At 31.3% G+C, this 14,023-nt stretch overlaps 1 protein-coding gene across 1 annotated transcript; it reads right to left on the bottom strand.

The window, feature by feature from the left end:
* Positions 1 to 308: 308 nt before the first annotated feature.
* Positions 309 to 1,156, bottom strand: BORCS7 (BLOC-1 related complex subunit 7). The gene is made up of 3 exons (XM_088203071.1): positions 1,084 to 1,156; positions 767 to 913; positions 309 to 691 (listed from the first exon to the last, which is right to left on the bottom strand). Exons 2-3 carry the CDS (start codon positions 902 to 904, stop codon positions 491 to 493), a joined length of 339 nt encoding a protein of 112 aa, XP_088059197.1. The 5' UTR covers positions 905 to 913; positions 1,084 to 1,156; the 3' UTR covers positions 309 to 490.
* Positions 1,157 to 14,023: the final 12,867 nt, after the last annotated feature.

A 14,023-nucleotide genomic window follows, 5' to 3' on the forward strand; every position in this document is an offset into this window, starting at 1 on the left:
TTGTTTAAATTAGGTTTGAATAGCTCCAGAAAAGCAGCGGGGCCTAACAACTTGTTATTTTTGAGCGTTGCGCCGTGCTAATTAACAAGTATTTAAAAATGTAAGTTATAAGCGCTTCTGTGGAACATTAGTAACCATAATGTGATATATTAGGGGTCTAATATAATTTTGAATTGTACTTTTACATTATATTTAATAATGTCAGTTTCGCTCATTTTACAACTTATATGAGCTACAAAATTTTTTGAAACACATTAATAGTAACTAATTTAAAGTAACTTTTCAAATTTTGAAATAAAAATAAAGAGTTATAAACAACAGCGAGTTATTAGCGAATATACATATTCTTAATTTATTTATACAGGTACACTAAAACTATTATAATGTGTCGATTACCATCGTCAACATAACTCTATTAATTAATTAATTATATGATATGAGATCACCATAAATGTTTGTTTGTATATAAGATATACTTATTACACAATATTCAATAATATTTTGAGATAACTTTATTTTCAATTGCAGTAGCCTGGTGGTTGACTTCTTCAACGAGCTGAACAGATTTTATCATGCTCTCTTGCTGCATTTGTAAGTGAAGAGCAATCAATTCCAACTTCTTTAAATTTACCTCTGTATTTTCCATACAATTTTCCACTTGAACAAATTCTCGAGTAGCTCTGTTCAATAACTGAAAGTATTAAATAAGATTTAACATTATCATTGACCATTTATTTAGATATTTATTATATTTAAATATTGTTACTTCATTGGACTTTGAGCCTCTTTGTATTTGACGTGTGAGGGATGCTATATTGTTAACGTTGACTTGTACTCGATCGGCTAACCTCATTTTGGAATCGGAAAAGAGGCTACGAGCACTACTTGAAGAAGCTGAAGCCATGGTAGAAATCTGAAAAGCAATAAATCAGTTTGTATTGCACAATATAAGGCATTTCCAGTGGTTTTAAGAGTTAAATTATAAAAATATACTTTACTATATTTATTGAAATGATCTTAAGAATAATTAAATGCAATTAATATTGATTTGTAATACTTTATTTTGAAAACATGAAATTGTACCTGTATTGTGGAATGACAGCTGAGACGGACTGTTGACGTTTGTTATGTTGCTAGTAAGATAATTATTGCCAGTGCGCAAAATTTATTTTCATAAATTTAGGATAATTGAGAGTAAAAATGAAAATAATTTTGATAAATTTTAATTAGTAATAATAATAGTAAATAAGTTAAGTTAAATTATAAAAATAAAGAATAATAATGATATATAAATAATTAAAAATAAAACAAAATTATATTATACATTATATAAGTTCAAAAATAATCATTCCGACGGAAAATTCGTAAAAACACATTATGATGTATATATTTCATTTTTTATTTGCTGCAGGTGCAGTAACATTTTTTAGGCCTCTTAAAATATAAATAATGAATGTGTCTAGTTTAAATTAATAAAACAAATGAGTCATTGATCGACCTGAATTCATTTTTGCCGATTTGAAGGTGACTGGATCCAAAATTCGACGACTGCCGGGAAATTGCTGCTTTTCTTAAGACTTTGATGGTGTCAGCATCAAATCGTTCGTTAGTGTTGATTTGTCGCGATCTCTACTGGTGGCAAACTCAAGGTTTGAACTTTAATGTATTTTCATTTCGAAACTAAAAATGTAAATCCCGAGTCAAAAATGATTTTCTTGAGGTGGTCTTATATATCGTCGAATAATTGGATAAAATGAAAAGTTTAGCCGAAGAAAGGGCAATCTAGAATTGGAGTTATTTTTTTAGCTTGTACTTGTATATGAACTAGGTTATGAATGATTGCGTGTACATTATTGTATCATTAGAATTCTGACAGCAAGAACGGTTTTAACCTTGGGGTAAACGATAGGATTCTTTATTTAACTTTTTTGCTTGCAATCTTCTTGACAAGGATATTTAACAAATAAGATACGAGAGTCCTGGAAAGAAATTTAAGTGCTTATTTCTCTGGCGTTGAACTCCAACGACGTTTATTTGATGTACGTACGTAGATTAAAATATCATTTTGCCCGACGGATGATGACGGGTGGCAATTACACACATATTGAGCCGCTACAGAGTGTTTCTACGTGTTCATCCAGCTTTTAAGGGCTGGATGAGCGGGGACCACCCCCCGTAGTACTACGTTTTTTAGTGTCAGTAGTGTTTCTCTCGAGTGTTATTGGGAAACGCTCTCCTGACACACCTGGGTACTATTGCTTATTAGCTTTGCTTGCCCCTGCATTTCCAAGTTTCATCCTTGGAAGTCACTTACGTGCTTCCTCCGTATCAGTTTCGACTCCCGGACCTTAATGGCCGGGCCCTTTTTAGTCTGCTAGCTAGAAATTGCGGTGCTTCTCTCATCATTGGTAGTCCAGGATGCTACCTCGGTTGGGTGTTCACGAGTTGGCTTCCTCTTAAGGATCTGGGGGTTTTTAAGTCTTTAAGAGGTCCCTCACTCTCCCACACTGTTATCGGCGAGCTCCAGAGTGTGGTCGACTGGCGCCGATTGAGCCGCTACAGTATTATTTTATTGAATGATATATATTTTACAATTTATTTACATGTTTAATGATGTGAGTGTAAATGATCGACGGACGAAGCACCGCCGGACGTTACACTCCTGTCGCGATCCGCCAAAGAATTCTGCTTTCCGGGTTACCAGAGTGCCGCTTAATTTTAGCCATAATAAAAATAATAAATAAATAGCACAGCATTAATCTTAATATTTTTTGATAGATTAATTTCTTGTTGCATAACTTCATTTAATATTGTGGATGTCGTTGTTGACTTATAATGGTCACCACAACGTTTATGGGCTTAACAGTTGTTCATAGTCGTTACTCGTATTCCGAGACGAAGTTTAAGGACTACGCTGTGATAAAGAAACTATCAGCTGTTGCTTGCACTTGACTGTAGGAAGTTTATAACGTCTACTACTAGTTCTATGTGGATGTTGAGGAGCTTTATGACGTTGTCGAAGTTTCAGGCATACGTAAAATAAGTCTCCTGTTGAAGTTGTTTCTGTTTTAACTGCGAGTTATCTGATTTTCTACTAAAAACATCCAGTATTCATTGTTATTATTATGACTATTTATAACTACTATTAATTAGCATTAAAATTAATGCCAATAATTAAATTGATTGGTTTCTCTCCTTTCCTATCTTTATTTTTCATCAATATATGATTGTGTTGAGTTTTTTTCTTTCGGGAATACGTTCATTTTTTCGCGTCCTTCTGTAGAGCTCGTTTTGTTTGGTTTTATATTTCCTAATTCAGTTACTAATATTTATGCAGCTGTACTTTAATTAATGAATGGCACTTTTTTATTCGAGATCATTTATTTATTCCTTTTTTATATAGCTTATTGAGATAATGAAGTTAAGATAATTTAGCCCGTCCGAAACAGTCAAAAATTCATTCATCAACTACAAGGCTGACACGAATATTCATTACCGAACTGCAAGGCAGACCGGAAGCATCAGCCATGAATCAGTTAAGTCACAACTTGATGCCAGATTACGATCGGCCGGTGAGCGGAGTAATATTCCACCGGCCGACAAGCCCACCTGCTGATCTGCTCATTTGAACGACAACGCCTTGAACGTGAGCTGCTGCTCGTTACTGCTAACGCTTTGAGACCTCTTTACACGGATAAATACTTACCGGCATACCGATTTTTAAGAATAAAATTTATATTAATAAAAACAATAAAAATCAGAGCGAAAATGCTGACTATTTTATGCATAAACTGCTATTTGATGAAGGATTGTTTGGAGCGTAAAAAATCAGACCAGAAGAGCTCTTCCTGTTTTGTCTTTCGTTCTAACTTGTTCGCTGACTCCCCAAATCGAATTCCGGAAATATAATTTGTAATCGGAATCTGAAAATGGAATGTCCATCCTAGAAATTTTGTTACCTATACGGTAACCTCTGTAGAGCAAACGATTATTTTGGCAATAAAGTAGTTTCGATTTGCTTCTAAAAAATTAACATTAGCACATCTCTAAATTATTTTAGCAACTATTTGACTATGCCCTTTCCAAATTCCAAAACCGTTACAAAATTTAATAAACTGAAGTCATTATTTTGTAATTTATGCATTAGCACAGTTTAAAATGTTTTAGGGATATTTTTGCGTATCATTGACGTATATTTAGAATTTAGATTACAACGCTATTTTTTTTAAAACTATTTGGTTTAAATTAGCCGTCCAGTGAGAAATTATATAACATTTTCTAACTAAGTTGTTAAGAATATTTGTTGGCATTTATAAATTTATAAAATAGTTAGATAGGGTAAAAATTAATCTTGTATATTTTTTATCCAAACTAACTAGCAACCGATGACCAAAAGACAATTAACGTATGCATCATAATTTAATTATTGCCACTGTCACTATTGAAACGAATTTTCCCCGATATTTTTATGTGATTTAGTGACGTTTATTCATCGTGGCTAAAAATATTGACACATTAATATTTTATTAATTTAAAGCTCAATTTTTTTGCATATTATAATTAAACATATATAAAGTAGCAAAAGTTCTAAATCCCAAAAGCTTTATAAATTAATATCATTTTTATTTTGCCAAAACAAATGTTTTATAAAACGATTAGAATGAACAATATTTTTTTTAAAATATACTATGGGAGGTATTTATGCCTTCCCGTAGTCTTGATGAGGATTAGTTTGCAACGTATTTGTACTTTCTAGTGAATTTTCTAATTTAACAATATTACGACTTACAATATGTGAGAATTTAATGAAGCATATCTTAACCAAATTTTGACCAATAAAAGAACGCAAAAAAATGATCCCTTCTCGGATGTCAAAAACTTACGTCAAAAGCAATAAAATCGTTTTTTGACCAACGTTTCATTGCCCAGCAACAAATTAATTATTTATACAATTTTCGTCAGTTTTTTGGCAACGCCATGATTTAAGAACATAACTGAGAATCACATAATACAAAAATATAATTAATCTAATGCTAATCAACAAAATGTGTCGATTCTACTGGTGCTTATTTGTAAATCACAATTTTTTCCCAATAAACTGAAATGATTTTGTATGTTTTATTAACATGAGTTGAGCAAAGTATCACATTAAATTGTTTACTTTGATTTAATAATTAAAATACTAATGTGTTATGTCGCGAGTTGCTGATCCTTGTTCTAGATTAAAAGTAGATTTTAATTAAATAATCAAACGAAAAATGCTCAAATGAGCTTTTTGAAACTTCAGGCTTAAAAATAACTTGCAAATACCCTTCGGGATCAAAGTTATCCATAAAGACACGGTTGATTACAGTGAACCGCCCCGAGAGTGGAATAACTCACGCGCCATTATTGACCAAGTACCATACCATACCCAACATTTCGGTCGTTATTTATTTTGTTTCGGTATAATTTTTAATATTTGTGTTAGCCATACATTTTTTCCTCGTTGACGGTCGGCCACTTAATGATGCCATGGTTTTCTGAACATTATACACCACGTCAAAACAAAGTTATTGGCCAAAATAATAAGTTGTTTGTCGGTCATCGAACGCTGACATTGCTTTCTTAATATCAACATACGATGATCGCCTTATCGTACACCCCCGAAAAATGTTAACGAGCACTGAAAGAAATTTTCAAATATAAAAATTATTTTATATTTGAAAATCTATGACGTAGAAATCAAGGACTTATTTTATATTTTAAATTCAAAGTCTTGTTCATACTTATAACCATAAAATTTAATTGCGTCAATTTAATATCATCATAAATTGCCGCAATTAAATTTTACAAGATGCGACAATGTATTAGCCGCCGTGAGAACTATAAAATAAAGCAAATGCAATTAAGCTAACTACCAGAAAAAAATTCGAAAATAATTAATTAGCGATATGACGCATAAATTTATTCTACAGCGCAATTATTGCTATTAAAATGGATATTTATTGCTGAATTGTCACGTTTTATAATGCAAAATAACAAATAAATGCGTTTTTATATATCTAACCGCTTCTCAGAAATAGACAAAAATATGACATTGCGCCAAATATTTCGATTCTTTTGCAAATTCCAGCGTATATCGTTCCTTCTATGCAGGCAGGGAAACCTAAACAATGACCGCTACAGGGTTTCGGCAATATTTGTGATACAGTTGCACTTTAATACAATAATATGTATTCAATATAAGCCGGAACGCAATTACAGGGTAATTACTTATCATGTGACTTATAATTTTAGACTTGGTACTACTAAAAATTGGACGAGCTGACGTGCAATATCAGAAAGATAGTACCGGCCGTCCAGGAGAGGGCTGGGAAGAGGTTTTAGCCGGTAGGTCGCTGCTAGCAGCGGAATCCGGCACACTCACCAGCAACCTGGAAGCTGGTGAAGTCTTTCGAAGATTCTCTCTCTTCATAAAAAAATACTTGGTACTACAGTCCAGATCCTGAGTTGAGCCAATATTTTCCGATCGGAGAAAAGCAACCCAGCAGTCTTTCCACTTCAATGGTCAGTTTTTGTACAGACACGTTGAATCGTCAGGAGTCGACTCGAGCTTTCTAATGACTGAGTTTTTTAAAACATTTTAAATATTTTTGCTGGTGGATGGTGACGGGTGTCAATTAGGCACATATTGGACCACTGAAGTAGTAAATTATTGAAATTTATATATGTAAGTTATATTAAGTTATATTATTGTACTGAATGATATAAATCTGGCATATGAGGGGCTGTTGTGGTCGCTTAAAATGTTGCTCTTGCCACCGCCATGTCAGTGTTGCCTAGCTTGTGGCCAACTAAATAAATCGGCCCCACAATATTATAACTTCTTTACTATTTTAAAATATCTTTCAAGATATGGAAAATATATTTCAAATAAAAATTTGTTCCCAAAAACATGATTATTTTTAATATTAAGGATAAAAGAATATTTTGAATAATTAGGGAGGATCAGATTTTTAACAAAAATGATATCTTGACTTAAGATATTTTAAACCACGTTTTTTAGGTAAATTTCAAAATAAAAACACATCTATTTAGACTATTAAAATGTAGCAATACATTTATAAAAGTTACACATAATTAATTAAAATGTAAAAAGGCAGAACATTAAATATAAAATATAATGATTCTTTTGAAAACCGTTTACGTACAATACCGAATGAGTTGCCCAAGTGTACGTTAAAAAGAAAGATCGCATATATCTCAATATAAAATACACATTTTTTCCTTTAATATATCTTGTAAGTCGTTCGTTATTCAGGGCAAGAGCTCGATCTCCTTAATTGCCAAAAATTATATGTTTGTTCGCCTTTTTTCGGCAATCAATCGATGACACTGAAATATGAGGATATTATGGTTTCAAATTGCAATAAGGAAGTTTAAGAAAGATTTTATTTTCTTACATGTATATAATATGTGCTATACAACCCAAGTCATAATACAAAACCATTGCGAAGATAATGCGATAAACCTGCTATCAAAAAATCTGCTTAACTTTCCAATTATCGATAATATTGTGAGATACGTTCCTTCACTGTAGAGCGTGAAGTTGACCGAAACGACACTATATTCATCACATGAATATAACTATTTTTTTAATAAAAAGGACAAACCAAAGTCACGTTGACGAACTTTTAACTTTTAAGCAAAGTATTCGAAGAAAATATGACGACAATGGCCAGACAATGTTGGGAGAGCACGCAGGTCGCGAAATTATCACCGGTCGCGGATGCTGAAAAGCGATTCACGTGATCTTTTCTTCTCGTTTTTTTCGAAGGTTTATTTTATTTTTTATTTAAAACACATTTACGACGACTTCGCCTCGCTCGTTTTATCCTGGAGAACCAGAAACGGTTCACACGTTTACGACTCTTGTCGATGTACAAAGGAAATCTGGTCGATGGCGTAATCGTCTTAATGTCACCGACACATGTATTGTACATATGTATACTGTCGATTGGAATAAGACAATATAATAACAACAGAATTATCGACACTACAAAAATTTAAGATAAATTTTATTTTAACTGGTAAAAATATAAATATACCGGTTAAAATGTATTCCGATATGATTTCACAAGACATATCATTGTCTTAAAAAATATTTTCGGCATAGATTCGGGACTTTTTTAGATTTTCTTTAAAGGATAACGACATTTTTTTAATATTTCGAATTCATTAAGATTCATAGTATTACACGAATCTTCTGTCCAACTTCACCAGACCCCAAAATGCCGTCCCTGAATTATGAATAACTTTACTATTATCATAAATAAAATAAAAAGTTGTAAACAGAAACTTTTTGGATTATTTTAGGCATTAAACGCCAATAAATAAAGATTTTATCTCATTTTTTAATGAGTTCATCATTGACGACGTATTCTTTCTTTGCTTTCTTCTTATTTATTCATAATGAACATTACTTCTTCCTAATGCTAGCGACTCCATCTTAGTGTGATCATTTCTACAAATAGTAACAATTTAGACATTAACTTTAAAAGCACTTTTTCCTTTCCGCAAACTCGAATGGCAATTTTAAACACACAACATTGCTGCTATTAAGCACTAATAAACTGATTTGTCACGCTTATCTTAACAGAAACTGCAATGTTGTCAACTCAGTTAGAGTCGTTTATATTTTTTCTTTCTGATTGTACTTCGTATATAATTAATCTTTAATTTTTTTATTACGTGTTCTTACTTGCATTTTCAGTGTTATAGAAGTGTATTTATATATTTTTTAATACCTTTCGTTTGGCAATAAACTGCAAAAAATATGAACAGACCTAGCGAGGGTTGATTACGGTCGACTCGCTAGGACGTAAAGATCACCTCTATGTTTTGACACTTGAAGTACATCTTAACAATGAAAAATCAAACAGTTCAATGTTATAATTTGATTCATAATAAACACTTAGGTTTTATTAGCTTTTTAGCCTGTCAGTTTGAGTGTTTGTAGACGGTATAACGAGTGGTTGTATTAAATTTGATTTACCATTGATCTCATGTTTTGTTATTTCATTTTTTTTCGGCTAATCCAAGATCATGTTTTCATAATAACATCAGCAAAACATATGTAGTTTGCGTTATTATATTGAAAAATAAATATTAAAAGTATAAAATTGCAACGTTAAAATATTATTTAATTATTTTTTTTATATATCTTTATTTACAATTTATTTATACAATAAACAGTATACAAAGTAGTCTGTATACTGCTTATTGTATAGGAAATAAATAGTTTGGTACTTGGAGTCATACGTATATATCCAGAAAATATATTTTTTTATTGTGACTATCTACTTAATTTATTTTGACTAGCTACAAAATTGTGTACTTTAAATATTTATTTTACCAAAGTTTAGTTTATACACTTGAATATATAATACATATATCCACTCTAATATAGTAATATTACAAAAGCTACTTATATTTTACTTTATCCAGTATTTCATATTTACACTTGCTTGTTTCAGTATATGCTAAATATTTAAAATTGTGAGGACATATAAGGGAATTCACTTTAAAAAAAATCCTAATAATTCAATATATATGAATTAGCAATGAGTATTATAATATCTTGTAATTAATTTTTCTTGCCCTTGTATGAATGTTTAGGGTCGTATACTTTAAAAATGATATAAATTAATAGTAGGTGATAATGTTATAATGAAAAAAATAAAATATTAATTACTGATTGTATAAACACATACATATAAAATATAATACAAAATAAAATATATAATAAAAAAATGTTTTTTTTTGCGAATTATCTAAAAGATAAATCCTTATTTCTTAATTAATACTTAAATTAAAATAAAATGGTAACGCAGTATTTTTTAACTAATCGTTAAAATTGTTTAAGCACACTTTTACAATTAATAAATCTATATTTATTTTATACTTCTCTCATCGCTATATTCTGCAACTTTTAAAATACTGTTTTGTCTGCTTCATTGAGTGTAACTAATATCATTGACAAATAGCTAAAATGAGGTAATATAAAAACAATTGTGAATTGTTATTTTTGTATTTATCATCCTAAGTAATCAAATATTTTTTATGATTGTGTAATTTCCCCAAGATCACTCTTAAATATTGCATAGCATTAAATATTTTATTATTATAATTAGATGAATATCTAACATACATTTTAAGTAATAATCATTCATTTAGTTTAAGTACTTTGTCATTTAACTAAGTTTCTACTATAATGATCAACATTGATCATTTACATAGATAATATAAATTAAAGTCATTTTCAAATAAATACTAATGGTCCCAATTTTCATTCTTGCGGTACACCGTGAGATATTATAATATTCTTCTTTATTATGTATGTACTATAAAGATAATATACTGTAGTTAAAATTTACTTAATGTGTAAGTATTAAATTTAAATAAAATAAAGTGAAAGATAAATAGTTAACAGCCTTATTGTACATTAAATCACTTATGAAAGTATATTATATGGTATAATTCCTTTTATATCATCTAACACCATATACATATACAGATTTTTTGTTAATTTCTCTGTTAAGAATGGTACTGATTTTTATTCGGAGGTGTGCGAACGCAAATGTGGTCTTGTCACACGCGGTGTATGTAAATTTTTATATTGGAGACCTTTGTCCTGGCGATAGCCGCTGCTGCCAACAGGTATCAACAGGACCTAGGACCAAAAAGAAGTCCCGGCACACACCTGGTCGCTTAATGGATGAGCCGACAGGGTCATCACCCTGGCCTGACCAAACCCATATATGCCTATACTTCATGAACTGAAGAAGATCTTCCGTGTCGATTGCCTTGAATTATTTCGTAAAGTTTCTTTCCAAATCGAAAAAAATAAGTACACATTCGCTTACGTGTGTGTATGTTATGTTGCATGAAATTTCTCTGATTCTCTTCCGATTCCGGTAACGATCGATTGAGCGTATCCCAAAATATTAGTATTGTTATATAAGTGTAAAATGATAGGCATTAAAATGGTTTAATAGGTGTTTTTGCTGATGTAAGAAAAATTATATTACTATAGAACTAAGTAACTTGTATTGTGCTATTATACACACTTTTTAAATATTTACTTTTAAACCGTGTGTTTACTTGCCTTTGACTGTTTTTACAAAATTATTATTTTATTTTATATTATTTGCCGTTACTCCCCTTTACTTTTATTTACCAGCTTTAACACAGTTATTATTTCATAATATATTAGTTGTTTTTACTCGCATTTAATTTAATATTTTTAGCTTTACTCGAATTACATATTTCACTGTTCAAAGATACGAGTACATCTATTGGCTGGATGATCGCTGCATGATTGTGATTGGTTAGCAAGCTTTGCAACCCAGGGCTTTGATGAGAAGAGGGTAGTCAGAAGCAGCCACTCGAAGAGACTAACAGACGTCCGCCGCCCGCGGAGAATACACTGTCATGAGCGCTCACATACCGAGAGGAACTCCACCATACGAGCACCACCATAGCAAAGAGGGATCATCTTCCGCTATACTGTCGCTGCCACGCCACCTACAATACCTTTAAGGACCTCCCACGGACATCATCCCTGCGCCAGCTTCTCTACCACCGCTTGGAGAAAATATCGCGGCATTTATCGTCTGTCGCAATTGTAATTTAATCTAATAAAACTCCAACTAGATTTCATCTAATTAATACGCATGTAAAATTCAAAATCCATTGGTAATTATTAGATTTTTTCTATTGATTTTCCGTATTTTACTCAAACAGCAAGTATAACTTTTTGTTATCGTCGTTTTTATATTTTTTTATTTTTGCCACAAATGTTAAATTATCGAATTTATAATTTTTGTTGTAATAGTTTTTTGTTAACAATGATTTGATTAAATATTAAGATTTATGTTATATTGACAGTTTGAAAACATACATAGTTTTACATATAAATCACATTCACAAAAGTTATTTTTATTTTTAAGAGAAGATTGTAGTATATTTTTATTTTTTTAAATAGTTCCACAACCCTGAATAACAGAGGCAGTTCTCGCTTAATTTTCAATTATTGGCCGGCCAGGTCAATGGATAGATAACACAACCTTTCTACTTTGTGGTCACAGATTCACATATACATAGTTGCACTCACACAGATTTAGCTGCTTTCATAGAGGCGACTTTGTTGAAGGAGGATGCATTTGAATCATAGTGAAGTGGCGGATGTTAATTTTCCTTTCACTTGATTGAATTTGATTAAAAAGTATATATTTCTAAAACATTTCATTTTATATATTTTTCAACATAGTCTTCATGGACCTTAATACTGGTGACTCTAATTTTTTTTATTTTAATGTAATCGAAGTTTTGGGATAGATTTAGACATTTCTTGAATTAAATTTATCAAACGCCTATCAATAAGATTTTTTTCGGTGACATCGGATAGCTTTTTACTCATATATTCTCTATATAAGTCACTTATTTATATATACAATATCATTGAAAGAAACAGAAGCAAGCTCGCGATTAGATAAATAACACGCAATGATTCTCCGGTGCATTGAATGAATATTTATTTGTTATGAAACGGTCATGGAAAACAATATATCACCGGAAGAAACATTCCACTACAGAATTCTTTGACCTGTGAGTAAATGTCACTTTCTAGAGGCGTATACTATTTTCGTTGATTCTGAGAAGCGAGAGCAGCAATTGGCTGAATGATCGCTGCGTGATTGTGATTAGTCAGCAGCCAGTATTAGCCTGGACTCTGATAAGGAGAGGGCAATCATAAGCAGTCACAGGGGAGACTCCGACAGACACTCAAAGATTACATCATCCGAGCACCGCAACAGCGAGGGATCTTCCGCTATACTATCGCTGCCACGCCACCTACAAGACCTCTGAGGATTTTTCACCGACATCATCCCTGCGCCAGCTTCTTAGCCACTGCTCCGAGAAAACGATACTCGCTCATCATAGTAAAGCAATATATGTAATATAATATAATAAAAACTGTTTCCTCCTAGCCTCGCAAAATAATCAATAGTTTCGTCACTCGCGACAGCTCAGGTAGGAGGTCGGTCCTACCCTCAGTGCACAAAATACTGATGCGAAAGTATAAGCTAAGGTTCATAGATGTTAATGGGTTGAAGCTCATGAGTCTTATGCAACTATGGCCATTTAATAAATACTTTGTTACAGGGATCCTAGCGGTAAAACTAGTGTTGCCGAGTAAAAATCGATTAAACTTTTACCTTGCAAATATTTCTCGTATTTATCATTTTAATTGTTTAGTGCAGAATTGATACTTACATCATAAAATATAATCTTTTATTCAATACTATCTAAATTTATTGTATATATACTATATATTTTCTAATAAAACATGCTTTTTATGAACTAAAAAAATACTTATGTAAAGATTACTTAAATATTTTATATGCTGCTTCTATATATTATAATATTTGTCATAGCTATTGACAAATACAATAGAATTTGATATTGAAATGGCGAAATATTTATGGAAATTCAATTAATATAAACATGTTACACAAATATCCATTGTCACATAATTTATATAATTAATTTTACATATATTATGTATTAATCTGATCTTAACATATTTATCTAACTAATTGCTTAACTTATAAATAATAAAAAAACATATTCTAAATATTTAGCATATTATTTATATTCACTCATATGTAAACATTTATATATTATATAGTATTATATACACGCTTAAGGTGTATACGCTTCCTTATATCTTTCTTACCGTACTGTTACGTAATGAACATTAAACTTTATTGTTATTTGTTAGCTTCGAATTTATATGGCCGACTTCGGCGACTTGCAAAAGGCTTCAATAATACGTTTACAATTTTACAGCCGATTTAAAAAAGAATGACCCGAAGCAAAAGAGCAAAAGTACGATTTCTGCGATAATACTTCTGAGAGGTAATGCAATTGTCCAATGAAATGATCCAAATCCGAATGTGCGTGCGAATGTTGATTT

Source organism: Plectrocnemia conspersa, unplaced genomic scaffold, assembly GCF_051122295.1.
Source record: "Plectrocnemia conspersa isolate PC_06_02 unplaced genomic scaffold, ASM5112229v1 ptg000013l, whole genome shotgun sequence".
Classification (NCBI taxonomy): domain Eukaryota; kingdom Metazoa; phylum Arthropoda; class Insecta; order Trichoptera; family Polycentropodidae; genus Plectrocnemia; species Plectrocnemia conspersa.

Coding starts and splice junctions, on each gene's coding strand:
- BORCS7 (XM_088203071.1), bottom strand. CDS start 904: ATGGCTTCAGCTTCTTCAAGTAGTGCTCGTAGCCTCTTTTCCGATTCC. Junction 692..766: donor GAGGCTCAAAGTCCAATGAA/GTAACAATATTT, acceptor TAATACTTTCAG/TTATTGAACAGAGCTACTCG.